We start from the raw sequence: 21,538 nt of genomic DNA on the forward strand, positions 1-21,538 counted from the left end.
AAAATAACAGGCCTTAGATACCTAAACGTGCTTTTAGACTTTGCTGACTGTGTGGTAGCTAGGTTATAAAGCCTGTACCAGGCTTGGTATTGTGACTGGGATTCTTAATGCATATTTAATGATTTCCAATGGAAAAAAAGTAAATAAGCTTTCTGACTTTTTCTAGGAACTTAATTACACAAGAATGGACTTCAGTGTCTATTAAAAAAAATTAAAAAAAATTCAGCCTTTTTCTGTATTTTTTACAACACCTCTGCCTCTGAAAATGGCTGTTTAAAACCTTGTTTGATGTGTGAAAGATTAACAGAGACCTGAGAAATTCAATCGTAGGACTGAAAATAATAGAAGCCTGTAGGGATTTGTTTTACTACTGTCATCTGTTTAAGCTGTTTTGACAAAAACTTATATAAATCCAGATACAGGCTGTGGAGGTGGATATTCCCCTGTCTTTTCTTTTTCCTACACATTTGTTTTCTTTATTTCACCACATCTTCACACTATCTGAAGTTAAAACTGCTCATTTCAAGAAGTGGTGTGAAGCAAGGGGTATGACAGCTGTCCACAAGCACACCGCCCCCAGTTTGCTATGTCATACCTCTCCCTGCCTTCTGCCCCTGTGAAAGGGAGCCAGGATCCCCAAAGAAGTCAGATTCAGTTTATTGTCTGGAAATATTCTAAAAGGTCATATGCTGCCATGAGAAAAGTTCTCAAAAATGTAGTCTCTCTCTTGCCGTCTCGCCCAGCGCCAGATATGATCTCATTTCTTTTATTCCTTTGGAGCTGAATCCCTGGTTAAGTGCTCGGGACGGTTTCTTTGCTGTGCCTGGGGGACAGTCACCCCTGGTGCCTTTTGGGTTCTCCTGTGCTGCTTATGCCCACTGAGCTGCCTTCAACCTTACCTCTCCAAGTGCAGTCTTTTCCTCCCTTCCCTTCTGCCACAGTGAGTGTCTCAGTGTCATGCTCACTGTCCCAGCAGAGCACCTGGCTGAGACACTTTTGTCCCGTTTTGTGTAGCCTCTGGCAGTGCTGTGCTTTGTTACCTGACCTGCCAGCCAGGCCCTGAGGGTTGTAGATGCTGAGGAGGCAGCTCCCTCTGGAGCTTTCAGCTTCCCCAGGGTACCAGCTTCAGAGGGCTTAACTCCATCCCTGCACAGGGCTCATTCTGCAAAGAAATCACTGCAGCTCCTTCCCAGACCCATCATTCATTCCACCTTGCTGCCCTGGCCTCAAGTTCAAAGCAGTGCCAAGCTGCAAAACATTTCTGCTTGTGCTTCAGTTTAAAAGTCTTATCTCTGCTTCCAGCTGTTGTCCAGCAGCCCACAAGCCATCGAAACAACTTATTTGATGAGGAAGCAGATGAAAAGTTCTTACACATCCCTCACCCAATTTATTAACTTAATTAATTTATTATTTTAATTGAATTATTAATTTAAATCAGTTAATTTAGTTAGTTTATTGTAAGGTTTTGTTTTGCTTTTTAACCAGTCTCAGAATGGGGGCTGACCTTGATTATTTGCAGGGCTCCAACGCATGGGGAGCATTTGGGTGGAGATTTTCCTCCCCACTAATTGCACAGCCAGAGGCCTCAATGGAGCAAGCCTGCAGCTCCCAGACCTGGCTGCACAGCACAGCTCTGACATCTCGTGCTTTAAGCTGACTCTGAGAGTTGGCGAGTGGCTGTGGAAAAGGGATTGTTTTTCCAAATACTGGAGCCTTTTGCTAGCTGTGTGTCATAGCCTACACGTGCCTGTGTCTGCACGCTCCCCACACAGCAAGGAAGACATCTCTGAGGTTTTGGATGCCCTGCATGGCCAACTGCAGCTGTGCCTTTTGATGGAGGAGGTGGTCAATGTAGCCACGCTGTTGCTCTCCTGTTAGGTTATCAGGATCTGGCAGTGCTGAACTTCAGCAGCTCCAGCCCATTTAGCTTCTTTTGCTGATGGTGTCCACACCAAAACTGAGCTCCCTATGTCAGTAAATCACCTCGTTTATCTTGGCTGCTATGAAAGTCCTAATCTATTGAATAGGAGATATCCTACTCAAAATAGCATGTGCAAAAAAATCCCCCTTAGTTTCTGTACGACCCAACTCCTGCATATTTATAAAAATAAATGTTTCATCTAATATGTAATTAAAGAAATAATTCATGCTTTTTTTGTTAATGAAAAAGAAATCTATCAAGAGCATTTCATGCCTACATGCCGGTAACAAACAGTTTCTTTTTACCAGTGGAAATATGATCCTGACTGGAGCATAGCTCATACCCATTCAGTCAGAGAATATGTATCATACTGTGCCCCATTCAGTGCAAGCTGTAAGGAGGCAGTGTCAAAGAACTCAACAGTGAGACACTGTTCAACATCTTCAACGTGCCCATTCAACAAATCTCTTACAAAGAGGGAAGATGTTATCCTCATGTTTAAATACAGGTTTGGTTATTTTGGCAAATGCTGAAACCAGGTGTCAGTCAGATTGGATGCTGCTATCTAGTTCTACTGGGAAAAAAAAAAAAAAAAAAAAAAAAGAGAGAGAGAGAGAGAAAAAGAAAAAAACAAAAAGAAAAGGGGGAAAAAAATTGTATAGGTTCTCAGCTGTTTGGGGGAGCTCAGGGTATCCTATTCGTGTATCACAGCCAGTTCAACAAACAATGTTGGATACTAAGTGTTTGGCTCCCTATCACAGATGGGCCAGAAAATGATTCCTCTGGCATTCCTGAGCTTTGCTTTGTCCTCACCTTTTCTTTATTCACTAGAGGAAAGCAGGGCTATCTTATGTTCACTGTAAGGGAGATGTGGTATCTTGCCACAGTCTGAAATCTTTAAAGGGAAGAAGCCACTGAGTTGGGGTAAGGTCACAGACACAGTTGGGCTGTGTGATCCTGCTTCAGTCTGTTTGAATCCTATTTACTAGCTGATTTAGCTTGGCTTTATCATCACTATCCAATTATTTTTATAACTGTAAAAGTTTTGTGTATATATCTAAATAAAATTCCACAGTAGTAGACTGTAATCGAACTAGAATTAGAGTAGACTCTGAAGTGATATAAAGTCTTTAATTAAACACTAGGTATAAATGCTTCATTAGTCCTCTTTAAGTATTTAACATGAAAAGGATTGCCCATTCTCTCTAATGAACCTGTATTTGCTTAAATTAAAAAAACCCTGTGGTTTAAAAATGCTGTTGCATTCTGCTGCATAGGACTTCTTTCCCTTCCTAAGAATATTCATGGGACTGCTCATACTAATGGCTAAAGGTCAGACTTGTTGATCTTAAAGGTCTTTTCTGACAAAACTAATTCTGTGGTTCTCTATTCCAATTGTTGGTGGTTTTCCCACTTATGTCTTGTTGTGGAGATTCTTTTAATAAGAGCCTTTTCTGCTTTGGTGAGGGGGTTTTGGGGTTGGTTTTCTTTCTTCAGCTATGGTATAGTTAGCAGTATTGCTGGTTCAGGGGTGCCAAAACCAAAAACCTAGGCCAGAAAATATGATTTAAGGGGAAAACAAGACTTACAAACAGCTAAAAAGATTTGAATTTTCACTCTTTACTTTCTGTCTTTTAATTTATTTAGATTCTTTATTGTATGTGTGGGATGCATTTTCCTACAGTTCTGTAACACTAAGGAAGCTTAGAATTACGGTTCATGAATTTTAATGAAAGTTGAGAATTTTATGTAATCATATGCTGAAGATTTAATTAAATCACCAAATAGGTGAGGAACTGCATTTAGAAAGGCGAGAGCTGAAGATGCTAATTTTTAAATGTCTCTTTTCTGCTTTGGCATGGGTATCTCAGATATTCAATGCAGACAGTCCCTTATAACATTTCGTGCTCTTTTGCAGGTATTACACTGCATTAGTGAACAACTGGTTTACATTTAAAATTTTGTTTTAAAACCAGAGGCCTAGAGTCCTCATAGTGTTTATGGCAAATGCCTGAGTTTCAGAGCAGAGATTACCACTCTACATGTTCAGAGCAAGCTAGCCCCTGTCACTTCTCTTTTTCTTTCTGTGATTTTAGTATTAGGGTCCATTCCTGCCTAATCTTCCATTCAGAATCCTCACATTCAGAGGGGCTGGGGAGGCTGTTTTCCCTGATGACCTTTTATTCAATTAGTAGGGTAGAGCGAGCCAGTTGGCTTCAGCAAAGCCCTTTATTTTGTGCATCCTTGAACACGCAAGAGTTGTTCCTGTTGCTGAAAGCTGCCTTCATCTTTAAGTGTTAAAACTGTCAGAGCTGTGTTTCCAGGACAGTTTTAAATGAAATGTAAAGTAGATACTTTCCTTCTGAGACTGAATGCATATAAACCATGTGGGAGTTTGATTTTAGTTTTATGTCTCCTTTTGTGCTGCTGGTATGCTCAGTCTCATCAGACTGGTCAGTAGGAATGACTAAAAAAAAGTAATTGGATGATGGCAAAGTAAATTGGCTGTTTACCATCACTCTGGACCAAACCAATTCACAGTAATTTTTAGAGGAAGCAGAAGGTCAAGAACAAACCTTACTGTTAGTGATAAACATAAACCCCTCTGTTTCCAAATTAATTTTTTTGTGTCTCTGTCTCTGTTTTTATGCATGAACCAATTAGACATTATATACTTGACATTTTTTTCTGATTCCAGGAGAGTGACTCATACTCAGGTGGATTTATGCACTGTCTATGTTTCTGAGCATCAGTGGTTGTTTTTTTTGTCTTTGTTGATTTTGTTTGGTTATGGGTTTTTTTTACGTATGGTTTCCTTCATCTTTTGACTACTATAAAGCTTGTGGAATTTGTGGTGTCCAAGTACCCTGACAGGTAAAGCATACTTGCTTTCCTCTTTTTCTGCATATCATACTCCAGTATTTACTGTTTGTCCATTCAAAGAAGATCTGTCCAAGACTCAGAAGTAATCTAGCACAGCATGGCTTGTTGAGCAAAAGGATGTCATACTGAGCCAAGCATCCTTCTGTAGGATATTGGCCTGGGAAAGATGTTACAACTGCTCTACCTGTTTATTTGGGGGGTTTTCTGTCTTCTGTTTTAAATCTTAAGGACCTTGTCTAAGTGTGGTGTATTTTTTATTTCATTTTTTTCATCCTTCACTCCTTTGTTAACTATTGACTGTTGCAGATATGCAAGAACATTCTAGCATGAGATTAATATTTTTTTCTGGATTGTGAGGAAGAAATAAATTTTAAAGCCCAGTAATATTTGGTAGGTTATAAAAATGGGAGGAAAACATTTGCTTCATAAGGTCATGCATCTTATTACCATGCTTCAAAATTGTCTAGAATTGTAAAGGTCTCTTACCATACTAGAACTCTTCCTCTGCTTCCTTTTTCTTACCATTTTTCCAGGTGATAACTGCAGGGTTAACTCAGTAGTGTTTCCTGGCATAGCACGTGACATACAAAGCGATAATGATGTTGAAATTCCTTTACTCTAGGGGACACAGATCCATCAGCAAAAATACAAATGTATCTGATTCCACAAAGGCACATTTGTAGAGAAATTAAATGAAATGTGGGTTGTGTCATTTGCTATAAGGAGCTGGCAGTTTGCTAGCAGAACGGTGCCAGAATAAGCAAGAGGTCACTCTGTTGTTTCCAATGTGTTCATGATGGATTGCTTCATTGGTGAATTTGGCTTCTCTTCAGTTAGTGATTTTGATAGATGCTGAGAAATGGAGCAAAGACAGGTCATTATAGCCTTTAGCTGAAGAATAGGAGAGCACTTCAAGGGCTAAAAAACTCTGTGGAAATGTGAAGAACTAGGAAGAAACTGGGGAACATGGGGGGCAAGCCATGCCTGATGAAGAAGGAATGTTTAAGAGGACTTGATTTGGGCTTGAGGATTGATGGTGAACACAGGTAACCACCCCTGGCACATCTAAGTTTGGTTTCCTGGGTCTGGCTGGACTGGAAGCATCCCTACTAGAGAAGTGTACCCCTAATGGAAAGAATAGCTCCAAGATTGAATCTTAACTGGCTTGCTTAGTTTTTGTGGCAATAGTAAAGCAACCCTGCACCTTTCTGTATTGAGTGAAGGTAGCAGCAGGAAAAACCTGGTAGTGGGATCTCATGCTACACTTGGTTTTGAGGATATGGGATGCACTTTCAAATGTCTATAAGAGCCTGGAGAACCACAGTAACCATAGCCAGGACTGTAACATTAATCCTTTTCTCCTAACCAGGAAATAAGAGGCATATTTTTTGTGCTAATTTCACTGGTAGGAAGTTGCAGGTAAAGATATCCATTTATCTTGCTGGGTATCACAGGTGGTCAGACCACGCTAGATTAATTTTTCTTTAGCCAAGTAAATTAGGAAAGATGGGCTGAGGACTTGAAACTGGAGAGATTTTTTAGTGCAGTAATGAGCAAACATAACAGTATGGAGAAACAGAGAAATCTGACACAACCAGTGTTTCCACCAACAGTATATGGAAAAGGAAATAATTACAGTAAAAGAAGGGGGTCAGTCATAAAGCTGTATCAGGTAGAAAAATGATGTGAAATTTCTGATCTTTGTTGACTATCTGCATACGTGGGTTGTCTCCAGTTATGAGTGTAGATAATCATAAGTAATAACTTAAAGACATTAAGGGGCCATTGGAGAATGAAAGAATAAATAGGAATAGTTGATGGAGAAGATAAAGATTTCATATGAGATGTATGAGGTTGTCCTCATTTTTCAACGTAGTTTTAATCTCTTGTCCTGGGATGAGTGTTTCGAAAGCATGTCCTGCAATAAGCATAGGTTGTAAATCTCATTGCCTACCTCTGACCTGGGAGAAGGCATTTCCTTTGGGAAAGGATGTTGAAGAAAAAAAAAACCCTGAAAATGTTTGTGACTCTAAGTCATTACGTGTCACATTAACCCTCCTGTCTCTCATTCACATATTTCTGTATTTGCATTAAACTATGCTCACACGAGTAAGAAAAAGCATTCCCAAGGAAAGTTCTCTGAATAACTCTTAAAAAAAATCAGCTCCCAGGCTGGAACACACGCCAGTCAAGTGCTCAGAGGCAGGATTAGCAGCAGCAGCTGCCCTGGGTGCTGCACAGCTTGGCCTCCACTGGAGCTCTGCCTGGGCACTCCCTGGTGCTTTCCTGGGGATCTTAGTCAGGTGTGAGGATAGCTTTGCCTTACTGACAGCATTTCGTGTTTGCCCTTAATCTTTGAATATATAAAGCAATAATAAAGCCTCCTGGGTATTCCCTCTTTTCTTTTTGTCCTCTACTACAACACACATGGGCAGAGCTGCTGAGTGCAAATTGTATGCTGCTTACAGAGAGAGTGCCTGTGTTAGCACACAGTTACCAAGTATAGTAGAAAAGAGTTAAAAGGAAACAAATTATTTTTTCTGGAGTCTATCTGTACCATCCAGTGCCTGACCACTTCTCTCCTCTAGGACTGCATAGAGGATTTGAGAGCTGAATTTTGGCTGTAATTAGTGCTTGCTTTTTCTTGAACTAGAGGAGCTGCATACCATCACAAATCTTAATGTCCACAAGAACCCATTATCTCTAAACTCTCTCTCTTTTCTTTCCTCTGCAATGTAATGACCCCAACCTGTTTTCCTTTAGAGGATGTACTTCTACTTTTTTATTACATTGAGAAGAAACCAGTGGTGAGGCAGAATTAAAGCTGTCACTAGGTTTCATGCCTGCGATAAAACATACACTGCTTCTTTAATCTCCTGGTTTTGGTAATCTCTTTGTTGATCTCTCAGCTCTCCTTTTGCCAGATCAGTGTTAAACATTTGCTAAAGCTGAAGCTGCACAGCAAGAATTTTACTGGCATAAGCATTGTTGTGATGCTAGGTGTGTTTTGGCACTGTATGTAAAGGTATAAAGTTATAGTAACAACTCCCAAGTCTTCTCACCCTCCTTATGGAGCTAAAAATGGTGTGAAATAAATCATTAACATCAACCTGTTTTTTCAAAGAGAATGTGTAATTGATAAGAAAGTGTGAATGTTTCAATTAAAGCTAATGAGTACAGTCTCACACTTAACTGTGCTTTTCTATGTTTTTCAGCTCATGGGGCATTCTGAATGGGATCACAAAAGAGGACCCAGAGGCTCACAGGTCAGTTGCTCAGTATTTTGTGTTGGGTTTTGGCTTTGTGTAAGTTTGAGGTATTCAAGCAAGTTTTCCATCTGAGATTGTCAAAGTTGTTCATTTTGTTAATATTTGCAGGGTTGAATCAGTGGGAAAAAGCATGAAAACACAACAGCTTTCATTAATATAATTTTTGAGCTGAATCATGCAATAGAAAGTTTCTTTAAGTAGCAGAAAGATGTATAGAGGAAGCATCTCTTACTTAGCTCTCTCCATCAGGATATCAGAGGAATGCAATTTCAAATAATGTGTGTATGTTTTGTGGTATTTTCTTTTTAAACCTGACAAGCTTGTAAAATTTGGATGGCCCTCTCTCCTTGTTCAATATTAAAGGGATTAGTGGTGTTAGAACTGCATGGAGAAGTGCAGGAAAGCTGTGTGTAGCTACTGGATTGCTCTTGGTGTGTCATTGAAGGGAAGTTGTAGTGTTAATGGCATCACTTTAGGATTATCTAGAATTAAAGTTGCTGCAAAGGGGACATTGCTACCAATACTGATGTTTGTGAATTTTCCTGCTTGTGTAAAGCAGTCTTTCCCATCCAGTGCTGAAATTATGTAATACATTATTAGGACTCTGGTCTTTTGGAATTGCTTTTGCTTCAGATAAAGGATTTTTTGATGAATATGAACATATATGTCTAAATCTATAATAAACATACTCTGCTGCTGTGGAGCTACGTGTCTGTAGTCTTAATCTCAGTAGAGTAGTTCCTAGCCTGACCGTCATAACAGCTCTTGTAAAAATCACTGAGTGCCTGGCCTTTTAATGAGAAAATATAATATGTTAATCAGAAAGCTGCTACTTTTTTTAAGAGACAGGATTTAATATTTTTAATGCAAAATTCATTTACTAAGTTTTGCTTTTTTCGCCTCTATTGCAGCATTCCAAATTTTTTTCCAATGTTTTCTAAGCCTCTGTCTTGTATCTCATTTCAAAACTGCCTTAAACTTTTGCAGGAAATGTAATATTTCATTAAACAAAGATGAGTTGCAGGTCTGGGGTTTTTTGAGTCATTTCAGAAAGATAAGAGAACAGAAAGGAAGTTTGTTTTCAGCGGAAGCTGAGGAATTTCAGAAATCAGGGAAACCTATCCAGTAAAAATGGACCCATTCAGTACATACTCTCTCCTGTCTCATCTGATGTCCTAGTTGATCATGTGTTCTGGTCCAAAGAGCAGAAGGTCAATTGGACTTCTCTAAACTACTGTTTAGAGGAAAGCAGTCACTTGAAGGACTCTTAAGGTGACTTAGACTTCCTGAACTTTTCTAGAATTACTGCAAATCATCTGATTTTTGTGTGCATATGAAAAATACAGGTAGTATTTTGTATGCTCTGAATCATGGTCTACAGTCCTAATGTTTTGCCTGTGACAGCAAAATATTTAGAGACTGCTGACTGGAGTGCATATGATGTCTAGGCTGGTGTTGCATCAGAGACAGAGGTCTGAGTCCTGTGTAAACCCTGATTCCTGATCCATCCTGCTGGCTGTGTGCCTCCATGCTTAAAGGATTTCTTGTTGTTGGCTAGACATGTCTGAAAGTTTAAAGTTTACAGCTAGCCAATAAGAAAAGTTAGAGAAAGAAATATAGATGGAAGGTAAGTGGTGCCAATCTGGTTCGACATGACTTTAAATTTAAAATTAAGATGAATCAGGTTAACTATCAAAAATCTATCTTGCTGCAGGAAATTAGACTTCAGCTGTTTCATACATCCTTTTCAAGTTTTCTCTAAAAATGAACTCAAGAGCTGAAATAGTTGCCAAGTAATTTAGTTATTGCTCTCATGAAGGTATAGTTTCTCCCAAGGGGAGGGCTCCACAGAAATTAATATATAGTGGTTTCTCTCTTTCACCCCTTCCTGACAATAAGGGTTTGCATGGTATGGCCTGATTTTAAGAAAGAAGACTCATGGGCATTTACACAGCTGCTGCAAAGTCCAGTCTATAGGGAGTGCAAATAAAACCATTGATTGGGTACTGCTTAAGAAGGTTTATACCTGGCCTGCAGTTATTTGAACTTTCCTAAAGGATGCCATTGAATTATTAAAAACATTAATCTAGAAAGCTCTGTGTCAGATTTCATGAAAAAACTCTTGCTGATTATTTTTTCATAAGGCAGAATGTATTTTAATATTATTTTTTAATAAAACATACAAACTTATTTATTTTATTTATGCAAAAATACTTCACCCCTTCAAAACAGTATAAAATCTGCGTATGTAAGGGTTCCTTGACAGACCAGTGAGCTACTTCCTTCCAAATCCATCTAGAAAAATGGACATGGTTTTAAGCAATTTAATCTTGTAAACACACTTTGTGTGTGTGTGTGTGTGTGCTGTGAATAGATGTTCTGCAAAGCTTCTAGAAAGCTAGTTGTTAAAAATTTTTTGACAACCTTGTAAAATTAGCAACCAATATGTACCACAGAAATGTTAAAGAACCTTGAACTGGATAGGAAAAGAAAATGACCCTAGTTCTCTAATTACTGTGTGGTATCCTAATGCCCAGGGACAAGGAGCAAGGAAGAATAGTTGTGTTAGGAGGAAGAAAATCAGGGTCAGTTATTCCACTGTATCCCCAGTGCCTCCCACTTACATGGCTCTGAAAACTGTATTTGATAGGTGTAGAGTTAAATCTAATTTAACTAATTCTTGAAAGGCTAGGAGAAATTTAGGAGGTTCCAATATTTGTATGTAATATAAACAACCTGTTTTATCCTTCTGTCATTCAGTCGCATTGTTGCCAATGCGTGTCCTTAATAAGTGTGTCCTTTGTTAAACAAGAACTTGCTTTCAAACTAAGATGTATAATCTGAATATTTCTACTTTAAATCTAATGTATCACGTGTTTAAAGTTGGCAAATGTATGTTGGATCTGCTGCAGGGTTGCTTGTGGTGTTTGCTTAGGTCTGGGGGGTTTTCTCTCAGCAGAGAAATAGGGCATGGGAGGAGAGGTCTCTCCTGACCAGCAGTAGCCTGTGCTGCTTGGGCTGGCAGAGAGAGGGAAGGAAGGGGTTTAGGATTATGTCATTTGGAGCCAATTTATTGGTCTTCCATGATTTCTTCATTACCTGAGTAAAATGAAGAAAGTGGGAAGATGGATCTTGGAAAGCCACCTCTGTGTGAATGTTAGCAATGTCACTTGTGAGACAAGGAAGTGGAACCACTGGTTTGGTGCAATATAAAAGCAAAATCCACCTATAAACTCATAAAGTCATTATATCAAGACTCATTAAACACAACTCTAATTCAATTTAGATTTTTTTAACAGCTAACTGGCTTTCTGTGGCATGCATTGAAACATGAGAGGAAAATACTAGAGTGCATGTCACACTTCTTAATGATTCACTTAGAAAACATTTTCCATTTCTGCATGTGAGAGTTAAATACAAAGTGATGTAATTACAGGTAGTGATGGAAGTCAAATGAAATACCCTGAAGCTTATGGGAATTTCTGTTTACAGGAGCTGTGTCCTGATAAGCATCTGCAATTCAATAGAATGGAAATGGGACAAGTAAAAAGCAGACTTTACAATATTTAACTTACTCCTGACTACCCTGCCAACACCACATTCAGTTTGTTATAGATTACACACATACATCTGTATATGTGTGTGTGTGTATTGTAGGATTCCTTTTCTTTTAGAATAATTATACTATTGAGGCTATTGTAATTATAGTGAATTATAGGTTACCTTAAGAAGAGCAATGAGAGGTTACCTTAGAAAGAGTAATGAGTTTCTGGCTACTGACTACTTCTTTCTTTTTTTAGTTCTTCATTTTTTTTTTTTTTAATCTCTGAACATAACACTTCCTGCTGCAACTGCTTCATACAGAGAACTTACTCTCTAAACTTGAAATATTGCAGAAACTGCAAAAGGAATGTCATTATGTTTCATGCTTAATTTTAGGAATTAATACCAGTTAGGATTTGGGCACAAAACTTCAAAATTGAGTTCCAAGTTAAAGAAATTGCTAAATATTTCGGAATATGTAAGCAACCTAAAGAAATCACTCTCTCAAATATACAAATGCAGTCTGTAAAATATCATCTCACTCGCGTGAGGGAAAAATATTCATACCACTTTTCAGCACTTTTTGAGTACGTGCTACCAGAAAATGTGACTTGCAGAATTCATTCTTGGCATATTATTCCTCTGCAAAAAAAAAAAAAATACGCAAACTGTATTTTAATTACTCTACTAAAACATACTTGATATTTCTAAGATACTCCAGGTGGAACCCCTAGCATATGGGTTTGTGCACACATATTTACTAAGGACCTTGAACGTGTGGGAGTTCTTTGTTGCTCTGTCATCAAGTCTTGTTTGGCTTGCTGAAAAGGTAGGCGTAGCCTCAGGAATCAGTGCAATCAAGCTATCATTCCTCCAGAATTACAAAAGGATGATAACTGGGAGAGAAACACATAGGTCCAGTGTTTTTTCTTCTTCTTTTTAAATATAAAAGCTCTCAATTATATATCAGAGGTGCTGCATTTTACCCCTCCAGTTCCTAAGCAACAGCTATTTCAGATTGAGTGTGCCTAGTGTTGTCTACCTACTTCTTGCTTTTGCAAGGTAGTTCGTCAGTGAAAGCTGGGCTTTTCACCATCTTGCCTGATTTTCTTTGTCATGGCACCATAAAGACATGGATACTTTTGAGAAACAGAAGCTTGGGTGTAACTGATCTCAACCTTGCAGCCAGCAAAAACTTGGGTGCACCGGGGAGCTCTGCCGTCTACAGCAATGAAGCACAGGGATCAGGAGTAAGGTTCTTGACAGTGGTTTGGAGAAGCCTTTTTCTTGATTGTGGAAAAACCTGTGAAAATCTGGAAAAACAAATTTCCAAATCATGAGCCGGAAATCTCTGTACTTGATGAAGCGTAGATGGGAGTCAATTCCCGCAGCTGACCAGGTACCATGCTCTGATGAATATGTTGTGTCACTGTCTTCCCTTGTAATGCCAATGTAAAGAGATTTATGGTGACTTAACGGTGCTGGTTGGGCTCCTGTGCTGGAGAACCAACTGAACATTATTTCTCATTTCCATGGTGAACGGTGCGAAATGTTGGTAAAGCTGATTTTACAAGAGCGTGTGCTTGTGAATGTGGAGGTGCCCACTAAGGCAGACTTAAGTAACAGGCAGAATTTCCCTGTCTCAAAAAGGAGATTTCTCTAAAGGTTTTAGGAGTATTTTAAATTGAGTGGCTAAAGAAGAGTAAGTCTGGTGTTGATGGGTTCCTCATTGCATGTCTTTGTTGCATTTCGTATCTTACATGTATGTATGTCTGTATGAATGAAATCACTGATTAAATGTAGATGCAATGTACTGGCAGAGCCTCAGCTTTTTCAGCATCATCTTGGTTGATGCATCATTTCTAGTGTGTCAACAAGGATGAGAGTAAAGCAGATGTGAATGATATAGATCAGATGTTGTTTAAAATTGTGGGAGGCTGCTTGGAGGAAGAATCATCACCGCAAGTAGGACTAATATGTGAACAATGGGAGTACGATCAGTGCATTTCCTTCTCCTTGCTCCAGGCATTCCAGGGTTCTGTGGAAATTTTTTTAATATCTTACATGGGATGTAAAGCCACTAGAGGAAATCATTCTAGAAATAATATTGAAAGGGAAGTGGAGATGGTGTCTTATTACATGTTCCACCTTAGTTTTCTACTTATAAAACGGTTGACTAGGAAGGATTGCCTTTACCAGTGGGAAAGAGGCAATTTGGGAGAAAAGACTGGAACAGAAGGAAGAATGGACTACAGAAATACTTCCCAGCTTTTCAGTAGGAGCCTTCTGTACCCTTTTCATTGAGAGGGGAAAGGGAGGGGCACATTACATGCTATATCATATAGAGCTGTACGTTTTTTAAGACAAACTGGACCATTGTGAACATCTAGAGGTATCAGACATAATACTAGTCAAAAATATCATGCTGTCACATCATGTATCATCAAGCCTGTGTTTTCTGGCTAAATAAGAATATGCCTTTTATTTATGTCCAGTCTTAAGTTAAAGGCTTCAAGAGAATAATAATCCATCATACCCTCTCAGAAAATTTTTCTGTTTCTTGTATGTCTTTTTTAACCTAGTGGCTTCTTGTTTCACTTGTTCTAATTTAAATCTCCTACCATATCTATTTGCTACACATTAGACTGCTGAATTTGAAAAGTTTTCTTTCAAAAATATTTTATTATCTGAACAGATACCTGGATTATTCCTCTACTTTGATTTGCTATCACTTAGACTATCTGAAAAACTAAATTTCAGAGAAATCAGATTCTCTGATAATTTTCAATCAAAAATTCACAATAAAAATAATAAGACATGGTTCATGAATACAGTTTCATTGTATTGAATTACATTGATTCAGTTTAACCAGGCATTCTTAAACCTCTGAGTAAAAGAGGGATAAAAAAATGCTCAGTTACGAAGCAAGTCATTTGTCATCTTGTTTCTGTTAAGACATAGGGGGACTACTGTTGTTTCAAAATGAAGCTGTATTTCAGCCTCATCTTCCCTCTTCCTCTGATGTAAATGCAGATCCTTGGCTTATTACGAGCAGATATTTGACCAGTAAGGGATCTCTGTTGTTGCGTTTAGATTGGTAACCAGGTCACTTTCCCAATGTTGCTTTTTCCTTTTAATCATTCTAACCCTGATGCATTGCCTCATACTGCATTACAGTATGTTGTATCTGGGAAAAAAAGTATTCCTTACTGAGGTGTGAGATGAGTCTGACTGCACTGATCTATGTATCCTCTCCATCATCAGCCCCTCAACAAACCCTGTGGAGGGTTTTAAAAGAGAAAATTTCTCTCACCCATCTACTACTTTGGGAGAAGTGAGACTCGGTAGGTGATGCCTGTAGATAGAGTTGAATTGAACATAGTGTGAATCTGGAAGGGATGTTCGAAGGTAAACTGAGGGAGGGAAGATGATGTTCAGGTTCAAACCCATAGATATTTCTCTGGCTGTTCTGCTCCTTATGCTGGCTGGCACAGGTGGGGTGGGGTTTCTCAGCCTGTTCTGCCCCTTGATCAATAATGCCTCATAGGAAAATGAAGTTACTGAGCAAGATGACAAGCACAAAGAGGCAATTTGTGCAGCATTTGAGGCTCCAAATGATACAATCATAGGTTTGTATAAAAACTACAGTTCTGCTGTTTGGTGCAAATTCATTATCTAATCCTTAAAGGGATACACTAGCTTACTATATACTAAGGTAACCTTGAGAAAAAGTTGTTTTATTTTGATAGGTAAGTACTGTATATAATTTCTCTATCCAGAGGAGATGAAATATATTTACATTAACAAATGACAGAACCTCTCCAAAGTTGTTCATGGTATTAACACCTTTTTTCAACAAAAGACTAAAGGAAGGAAATTAAACGAAATTCTGAAAGTGAGACTTTGGGCTTGATCTGCTTTCTAGTTTAAAATAATTCAGCAGATCTCACTCTTAACATCATGGTAGCTATAGGTCCACAGTGAAGTCTGATACTGCTTTTGAATGTACTTTGTACCTTTTAAAAGTCATCAGGTGATTTTTATTCTTCATTTTACACACTCTACATCACATCAAATGAAACCCAGAACCATGAGCAGGCTGAGACATAGAGGTAGGAGAAAACCCAAGAATAGTCGTGATGGCTACAGGCATCACGACTGTTGCTGTTGGAGGGTTGTGGTGTTGGTTTTGTGGGGGTTATTTGGGGGGGAGTGTTGTATAATTTTATTTTTGATCTTTTGAGCATCATTTATGCTCTCAGACACTGCAGCACAACAGTCTCCATGGTTTCTGGGGTTTGATGTGACAAGGGAAATTTTTGGATGGTTACTGGCTTTTTTTGTGTGTGTGAAGAAGAGTAGGTTTGCGTGTGAATGCTGCATTAGATTTTTTGGTTTCAGCTTATGAAACCTAGCTATAATTTTTTAAATGTGGGAGAGCCTAATCCTGCAGGTGTTTTTCATAGGTAAATTTAAATAAAATTGTGATGAATTATATATTTTCTTTTATTCAACAAACTATAGGATCTCTTATTGCTTGAATCTTTAATGTCTTTATACATCATGATAATTTCAACTACCTACAAGTTCCAAGAAAAGTATTTATTAATACTTTTCCTTCTTATCCATCAGTTCAGATTGCGTGAAAGTCTTTCTTGAACTTTCAGTACTGGTTTGGGGGGAAATTCTCCAATATTTTTATCTGGCAAATGTGCCCATGGAACTTGTGCCTTTTCCTGATCATAATGTTTTATCACCAGTATCTACAACTGGGAACGATTCCACTGAGTGGATATGCATTTAAAATAATGTGGTATCCAAATGAGGCAAAGGTGATGAGGTGTTAAATATTTTCTCTAAGGATGCTGAGTGTTTCCCTATGCCTGAAATTCCCTGTAGATTTCATGAGCTATAGTCTTTGAGCAGGAGGTGTGTTCAATACCAGCCCTAAGACAGGAAAAATCTTCACACGTTAGCTCATGCTGTAAACTTTTTTTTTCTTTCATTGATGAACTTAAGAGGAACTAGATTATAAAGCACAATATAAGCCAAATAATCTAATAAGTGATATACTGGCTTATACAGCTATAAGGTGTTCAAAGGAATGTACTATGGAGGCGAAGAAATGCCTCAGTAATGTTTCTTTAGTTAGAAATTTTTTTTTCTTTGCTTTGCTTAGAACAGTATAAACAGTGGTAATGCTTTCTGTCCTATTAAGTCACCAGTTGAGATTTCAATGGATTTGTGTAAATGCCATGAAGTGATGCCTCTCTTACCTGCCAGTGATTTACAGCCATGCCTAAGGCTGTTTGCATCTGTGCTGCAATATCCTGTTCCTTACCACTGATCCGGTAGAGAGGAGAAAGCCCCATAGCCCACAGCCTATGCAGAGAGCTCAACAGCAAATAAATTGATCTCAGTAAGACTTGAGTCAGACCTCTGGAATGATAAATCCAGGGATTTTCTGAGAAAGAGCTTGATATAACATTACATCATTCAGCCATCATATTTACAGTGTAAGAAGTAATTCTTATGGATTAAAGCTGCTGTGAAGAAACGGAAGCTCATTTTGTCAGGTCTGGGAACTGTGGATTTTCACAGTTTTTTATGATTTTTTTTTTTTTAAGGTTTTTTTTGTTTGGTTTGGTTTGATTTTTTTTTCTTTGAGGTGTTGTGATTTGGTTTTTTGTTTGTTGGTCTTCTTAATTTGATTCCTCACACAGCCACAGACCTTTTTGCTAGTTGCATCTTACCTTCCTGCTCTTAGTGGCCCTCACCCATAACCCTCCCCAGGTATGATAGATAGATACATCATATCTGATACCTTTATGAGAAGACTGGAGCTCTTGTGCTTTATTTTTCTCTCAGATGTCCATTCAATTCAGACTTCCCTTTGATGCTGTCCAGCAGCCCCTGCATCCAACAGCCTGACAGCAGTATTACACTGCCAATTCTCTCTGGCCAGAGCCACCTTCTCTGGAATCTTGATGCTGAGGAAATGGGAGTTTCTGCAAGTTTCTTACATTTCATTAGCAGCTCATTTCACACCCCATCTTTGTATTAGAAAGGCCCACAGGGAATGCGTGCCTGAAGCAGGGTTCCTGCTGGGACACATCACAACACTGATCCTTGTAACTGACACTGATCCCTCATATATATTATGAGATCCTGGTCTCTAAATCGGAAAGATAAGGATTTGATGAAAGGACCACTTGGTGAATAAGGGACTGGCTGACTGGTCACACTCTAAGAGTTGTGGTCAATGGCTTGATATCTGAATGGAGACTGGTGATTCCTCAAGGGAATGGTGAGGCATTGGAACTTGTTGCCCAGGGGGGGTGGTGGAGTTGCTATTTCTGGAGGTATTAAAAAAATGGGTAGATGTGGGGCTTCAGGAGATGATTTAGTGGTTAAGATGCTGTAGGACTAATTGTTGGACTTCGTGTTCTGGAAGGTCCTTTCAAGCCTTAGTTATTCTGTGATTCTTTAGTGAGCTGCTGAAACAGGTTGCCCAAGGAAGTTGTGGCTGCCCCCTCCCTGGAAGTGTTCAAGGCCAGAGTGGATGGGGCTTTGAGCAACCTGGGCTGCCCAGGTAGCCAAGAAGGCCAATGACATCCTGGCCTGTAACAGGAACAGCGTGGCCAGCAGGTCCAAGGAAGGGATTCTGCCTCTGTACTTAGCACTGGTGAGGCCACACCTCGAGTCCTGTGTCCAGTTCTGGGTCCCTCAGTTCAGGAAGGATATTGGGGTCCTGGAGCAGGTCCAAAGGAGGGCAACTAGGCTGGTGAAGGGACTCGAGCACATGTCCTGTGAGGAGAGGCTGAGGGAGCTGGGGCTGTTCAGCCTGGAGAAGAGGAGGCTCAGAGGAGACCTCATCACTCTCTACAACTCCCTGAAAGGAGGGTGTAGCCAGGGGGGGGTTGGTCTCTTTTCCCAGGCAACCCTCAGCAAGACAAGAGGGCACGGTCTCAAGTTGTGCCAGGGGAGGTTTAGGTTGGATTTTAGAAAGAATTTCTTTACTGAGAGGGTGATCAAACACTGGAATGGGCTGCCCAGTGAAGTAGTGGATTCTCTGTCCCTGGAGATATTTAAAAAGAGACTGGATGTGGCACTCAGTGCCATGGTCTGGTAACTGCAGCGGTAGTGGATCAAGGGTTGGACTTGATGATCTCTGAGGTCCCTTCCAACCCAGCCAATTCTATGATTCTATGATTCCATGGTGCAAGCTGGATCTTTAAGGTCCCTTCCAAAGTGAGGAGCTGAGCTACAGGCACTACCTACAATGGTGGGACCATTTCTGATTGTCTTTCAGGCTTTCTGCCCTGCTGCTCTAATGTAGTCAGGATTGTCAGAATGTGTATTTAGGCCAGGGAGAAAATGTTTCCAAATTATAGCAGAGACCAGTTCATTTCCGAAGAATCAGCACCAGATACACATTTGTTGTCTTTCATGGGTTTGGTCAGGCAAGAGCTAGGGTGAAGAATCTGAGTACTGTACATCCTTCCATGTAGCAAATGGCAGTAAAAAGTTCACAGTGATTCACACGAGCCTGAAGTGTGATAGAGACATTGCAGTTAGTGTTGATGTAGACCTGTAGGAGGGTAGAAGCTGTCAGGACAAAAGACATGTCATACTGACAGTTGTGACACAGGTTATGCAGGCAAACTTCCTACAACCTCCCATATCCATCTCTTGCAGGATAGAGAAAAACCTTTTAAAATCTGTCAGCCACTGTGCAAATCAGCTTCTCAGTCAACTTCTCTATCCCAAAATATAACCGGCAGTGGGATAGGAGTGGATTGAAAGCTTGTTAATGACAGCTCTCTTCTGAAGACAGCATCCCTCTCTCCTGTCAATATTCTTCAAAGCTAAGCAGGAGCTCAACAGTGATTTCCAAAAACACCACTTTTCTTCTTGAAAACCTTTATCATTAATCCTCCCAGGTTTGTTGTGCAAGTCTTGGAAAAGTCTTGGTAAGTCTTGGAAAGCAGCTCCATGGAGGAAGACCTTGGAGTCCTAGTGGACAGTAAATTCTCCATGCATCAACAATGTCCCCTTGTGGCCAAGAGGGACAATGGTGCCCCAGGGTGCATCAGTAAAAGTGTGTCCAGCAGATCTAGGGAAGATCTCTTCCCCTTCCGCTTCGCTCTGGTGAGACCAAACCTGGAACACTGTATCCAGTTTTGGGCTCCCCAGTTCAAGAGAGACAGGGATCTACCGGAGAGAGGCCAACAGAGAGCTACAAGGATGGTTAAGGAACTTGAACATCTCTTTTATGAAGAAAGACTGAGAGACCTTGAGAAAAGAAGACTTAAGAGGGGATCTTATTATTTTCTATAAATGTCTGAGGGATGCGCGTCAAGAGGATAAGGCCAATCTCTTTTCAGAGGTGCCCATTAATAGGACAAGTAATAATGGGTTTAAGCTAGAACATAGGAAGTTTCACTTTTACATGAGGAGAAACTTCTTTACTGCGAGGGCGACAGAGCACTGAACAGGCTGTACAGAGAGGTTGTGGAGTCTCCTTCTCTGGAGACTTTCAAAACCCACCTGGATGTGTTCCTGTGTGGCCTGTCTTGCTCTGCTTTGGCAGGGGGTTGGACTAGAAGATCTCTAGAGGTCCCTTTCAACCCCTAAAATTCCATGATTGTATGATTCTTGCTTCTAGTAAGGCAGTCCAGATGTGTGAAACAGAACAGAAGCTTGCTGATGATACTCAAACTGTATTATACTTTGTTCAGTGAGCAAGTAAGATTGCAACTGGTAGGATGAAAGCTGTGCTGCAGTTCAGTTCAGTATGGAAAAGGAATCATCACTGAAATCCAAATGGCAGCTTGAAATCCTGGCCTGGTGAAATTATTCCTTAGGGCAGCATGTTAAGAGGATAAGCAGTTAGGCATTATGGTATCTCATTTAGTGTTTTGAAAAACAGAGAAAGTGGAAGAAGATGATAGGCTGGTTTCTGGTGTGGTTTTTTTGTTTTTTTTCTTGTTCTCAAGCATTGCCTTGGACTGGAAAGTGCATGGCCACTTCAGTGGTGCATATATAGATAGATTACAGCAGCTGAGAGGATAGGATTGTGAACTGTCATCTTTTGGAGTAGAAAAAGTTTGGGGTTTTTTTAGCCTTGGATCAACAGAATCCTGAAATATCATAGAATAATAGAATTACAGAACATCTAGGGTTGAAAGGGACCTTAAAGATCATCTAGTTCCAATCCCCCTGCATGGGCAGGGACACCTCCCACTAAACCAGGTTGCTCAAAGCCTCGTCCAAGGGGGCTTCCAGGGATAAAGAATCCACAGCCTCCCTGGAAAGCCTGTTCCATTGTCTCACCATCTGGAAATGGCTGTGCTGCAAAAAAATTTTCCAAATACAGGCTAAGATTTGCGAGGGGAAATGTCAGAGCAAAATGTTTAAAGTTTCACAGAAGTATTAGCAACTGAAAATAGGATCTTATGAAGCAAAGCAGTGGCCAACATAATGAGTGATACAGCTAGCTTCCTTGTCACAAAAAAAAAATGCAACCCATATTAAAATTATATAGCACCGTGGCTAAATCTGGGCTCCTCACAAATATTAAAAGCTGAGAGCTGTGCTACAAGGTGTTCTTTTTCACTTCCAGTAACATCTTAAATTTCACTTATTGCCTATGTGTGTTTCAGGTATTTGTCATGTTTTCAAGCAAACAGTTGAACATAATCATTATAAATTTTTGACTTCCTGCTTTCAGAGATGAACCCAGTTATAGAATGAACATGATTAATGTACTTAATTTTTTACTAAACAGTGTCTATGCCTAGTCTTCAGCCAGGATGCTTCCATTAGTATGTTAATAGTAGCATTACTAGAGGATGTGGGCTGCTCCAACCTTCCTTGCAGAGTTTCTGCAATGCTGTTAGCATCACAAGATGTCTTCAGT

At 39.7% G+C, this 21,538-nt stretch overlaps 1 protein-coding gene across 3 annotated transcripts in view; it reads left to right on the forward strand.

Moving 5' to 3' along the window:
- PDE3A (phosphodiesterase 3A) overlaps nucleotides 1–21,538 on the forward strand; it is a 242,807-nt gene that overhangs the window by 143,194 nt on the left and 78,075 nt on the right. For all 3 annotated transcript variants that reach the window (XM_071733053.1, XM_071733051.1, XM_071733052.1), the window contains exon 2: nucleotides 8,020–8,070. In XM_071733053.1, coding sequence (XP_071589154.1) covers nucleotides 8,020–8,070 — 51 coding nt within the window. The remainder of the gene's footprint in view (nucleotides 1–8,019; nucleotides 8,071–21,538) is intronic.

The sequence above is a fragment of the Heliangelus exortis genome, chromosome 1 (assembly GCF_036169615.1).
Source record: "Heliangelus exortis chromosome 1, bHelExo1.hap1, whole genome shotgun sequence".
In the NCBI taxonomy this organism is placed as follows: domain Eukaryota; kingdom Metazoa; phylum Chordata; class Aves; order Apodiformes; family Trochilidae; genus Heliangelus; species Heliangelus exortis.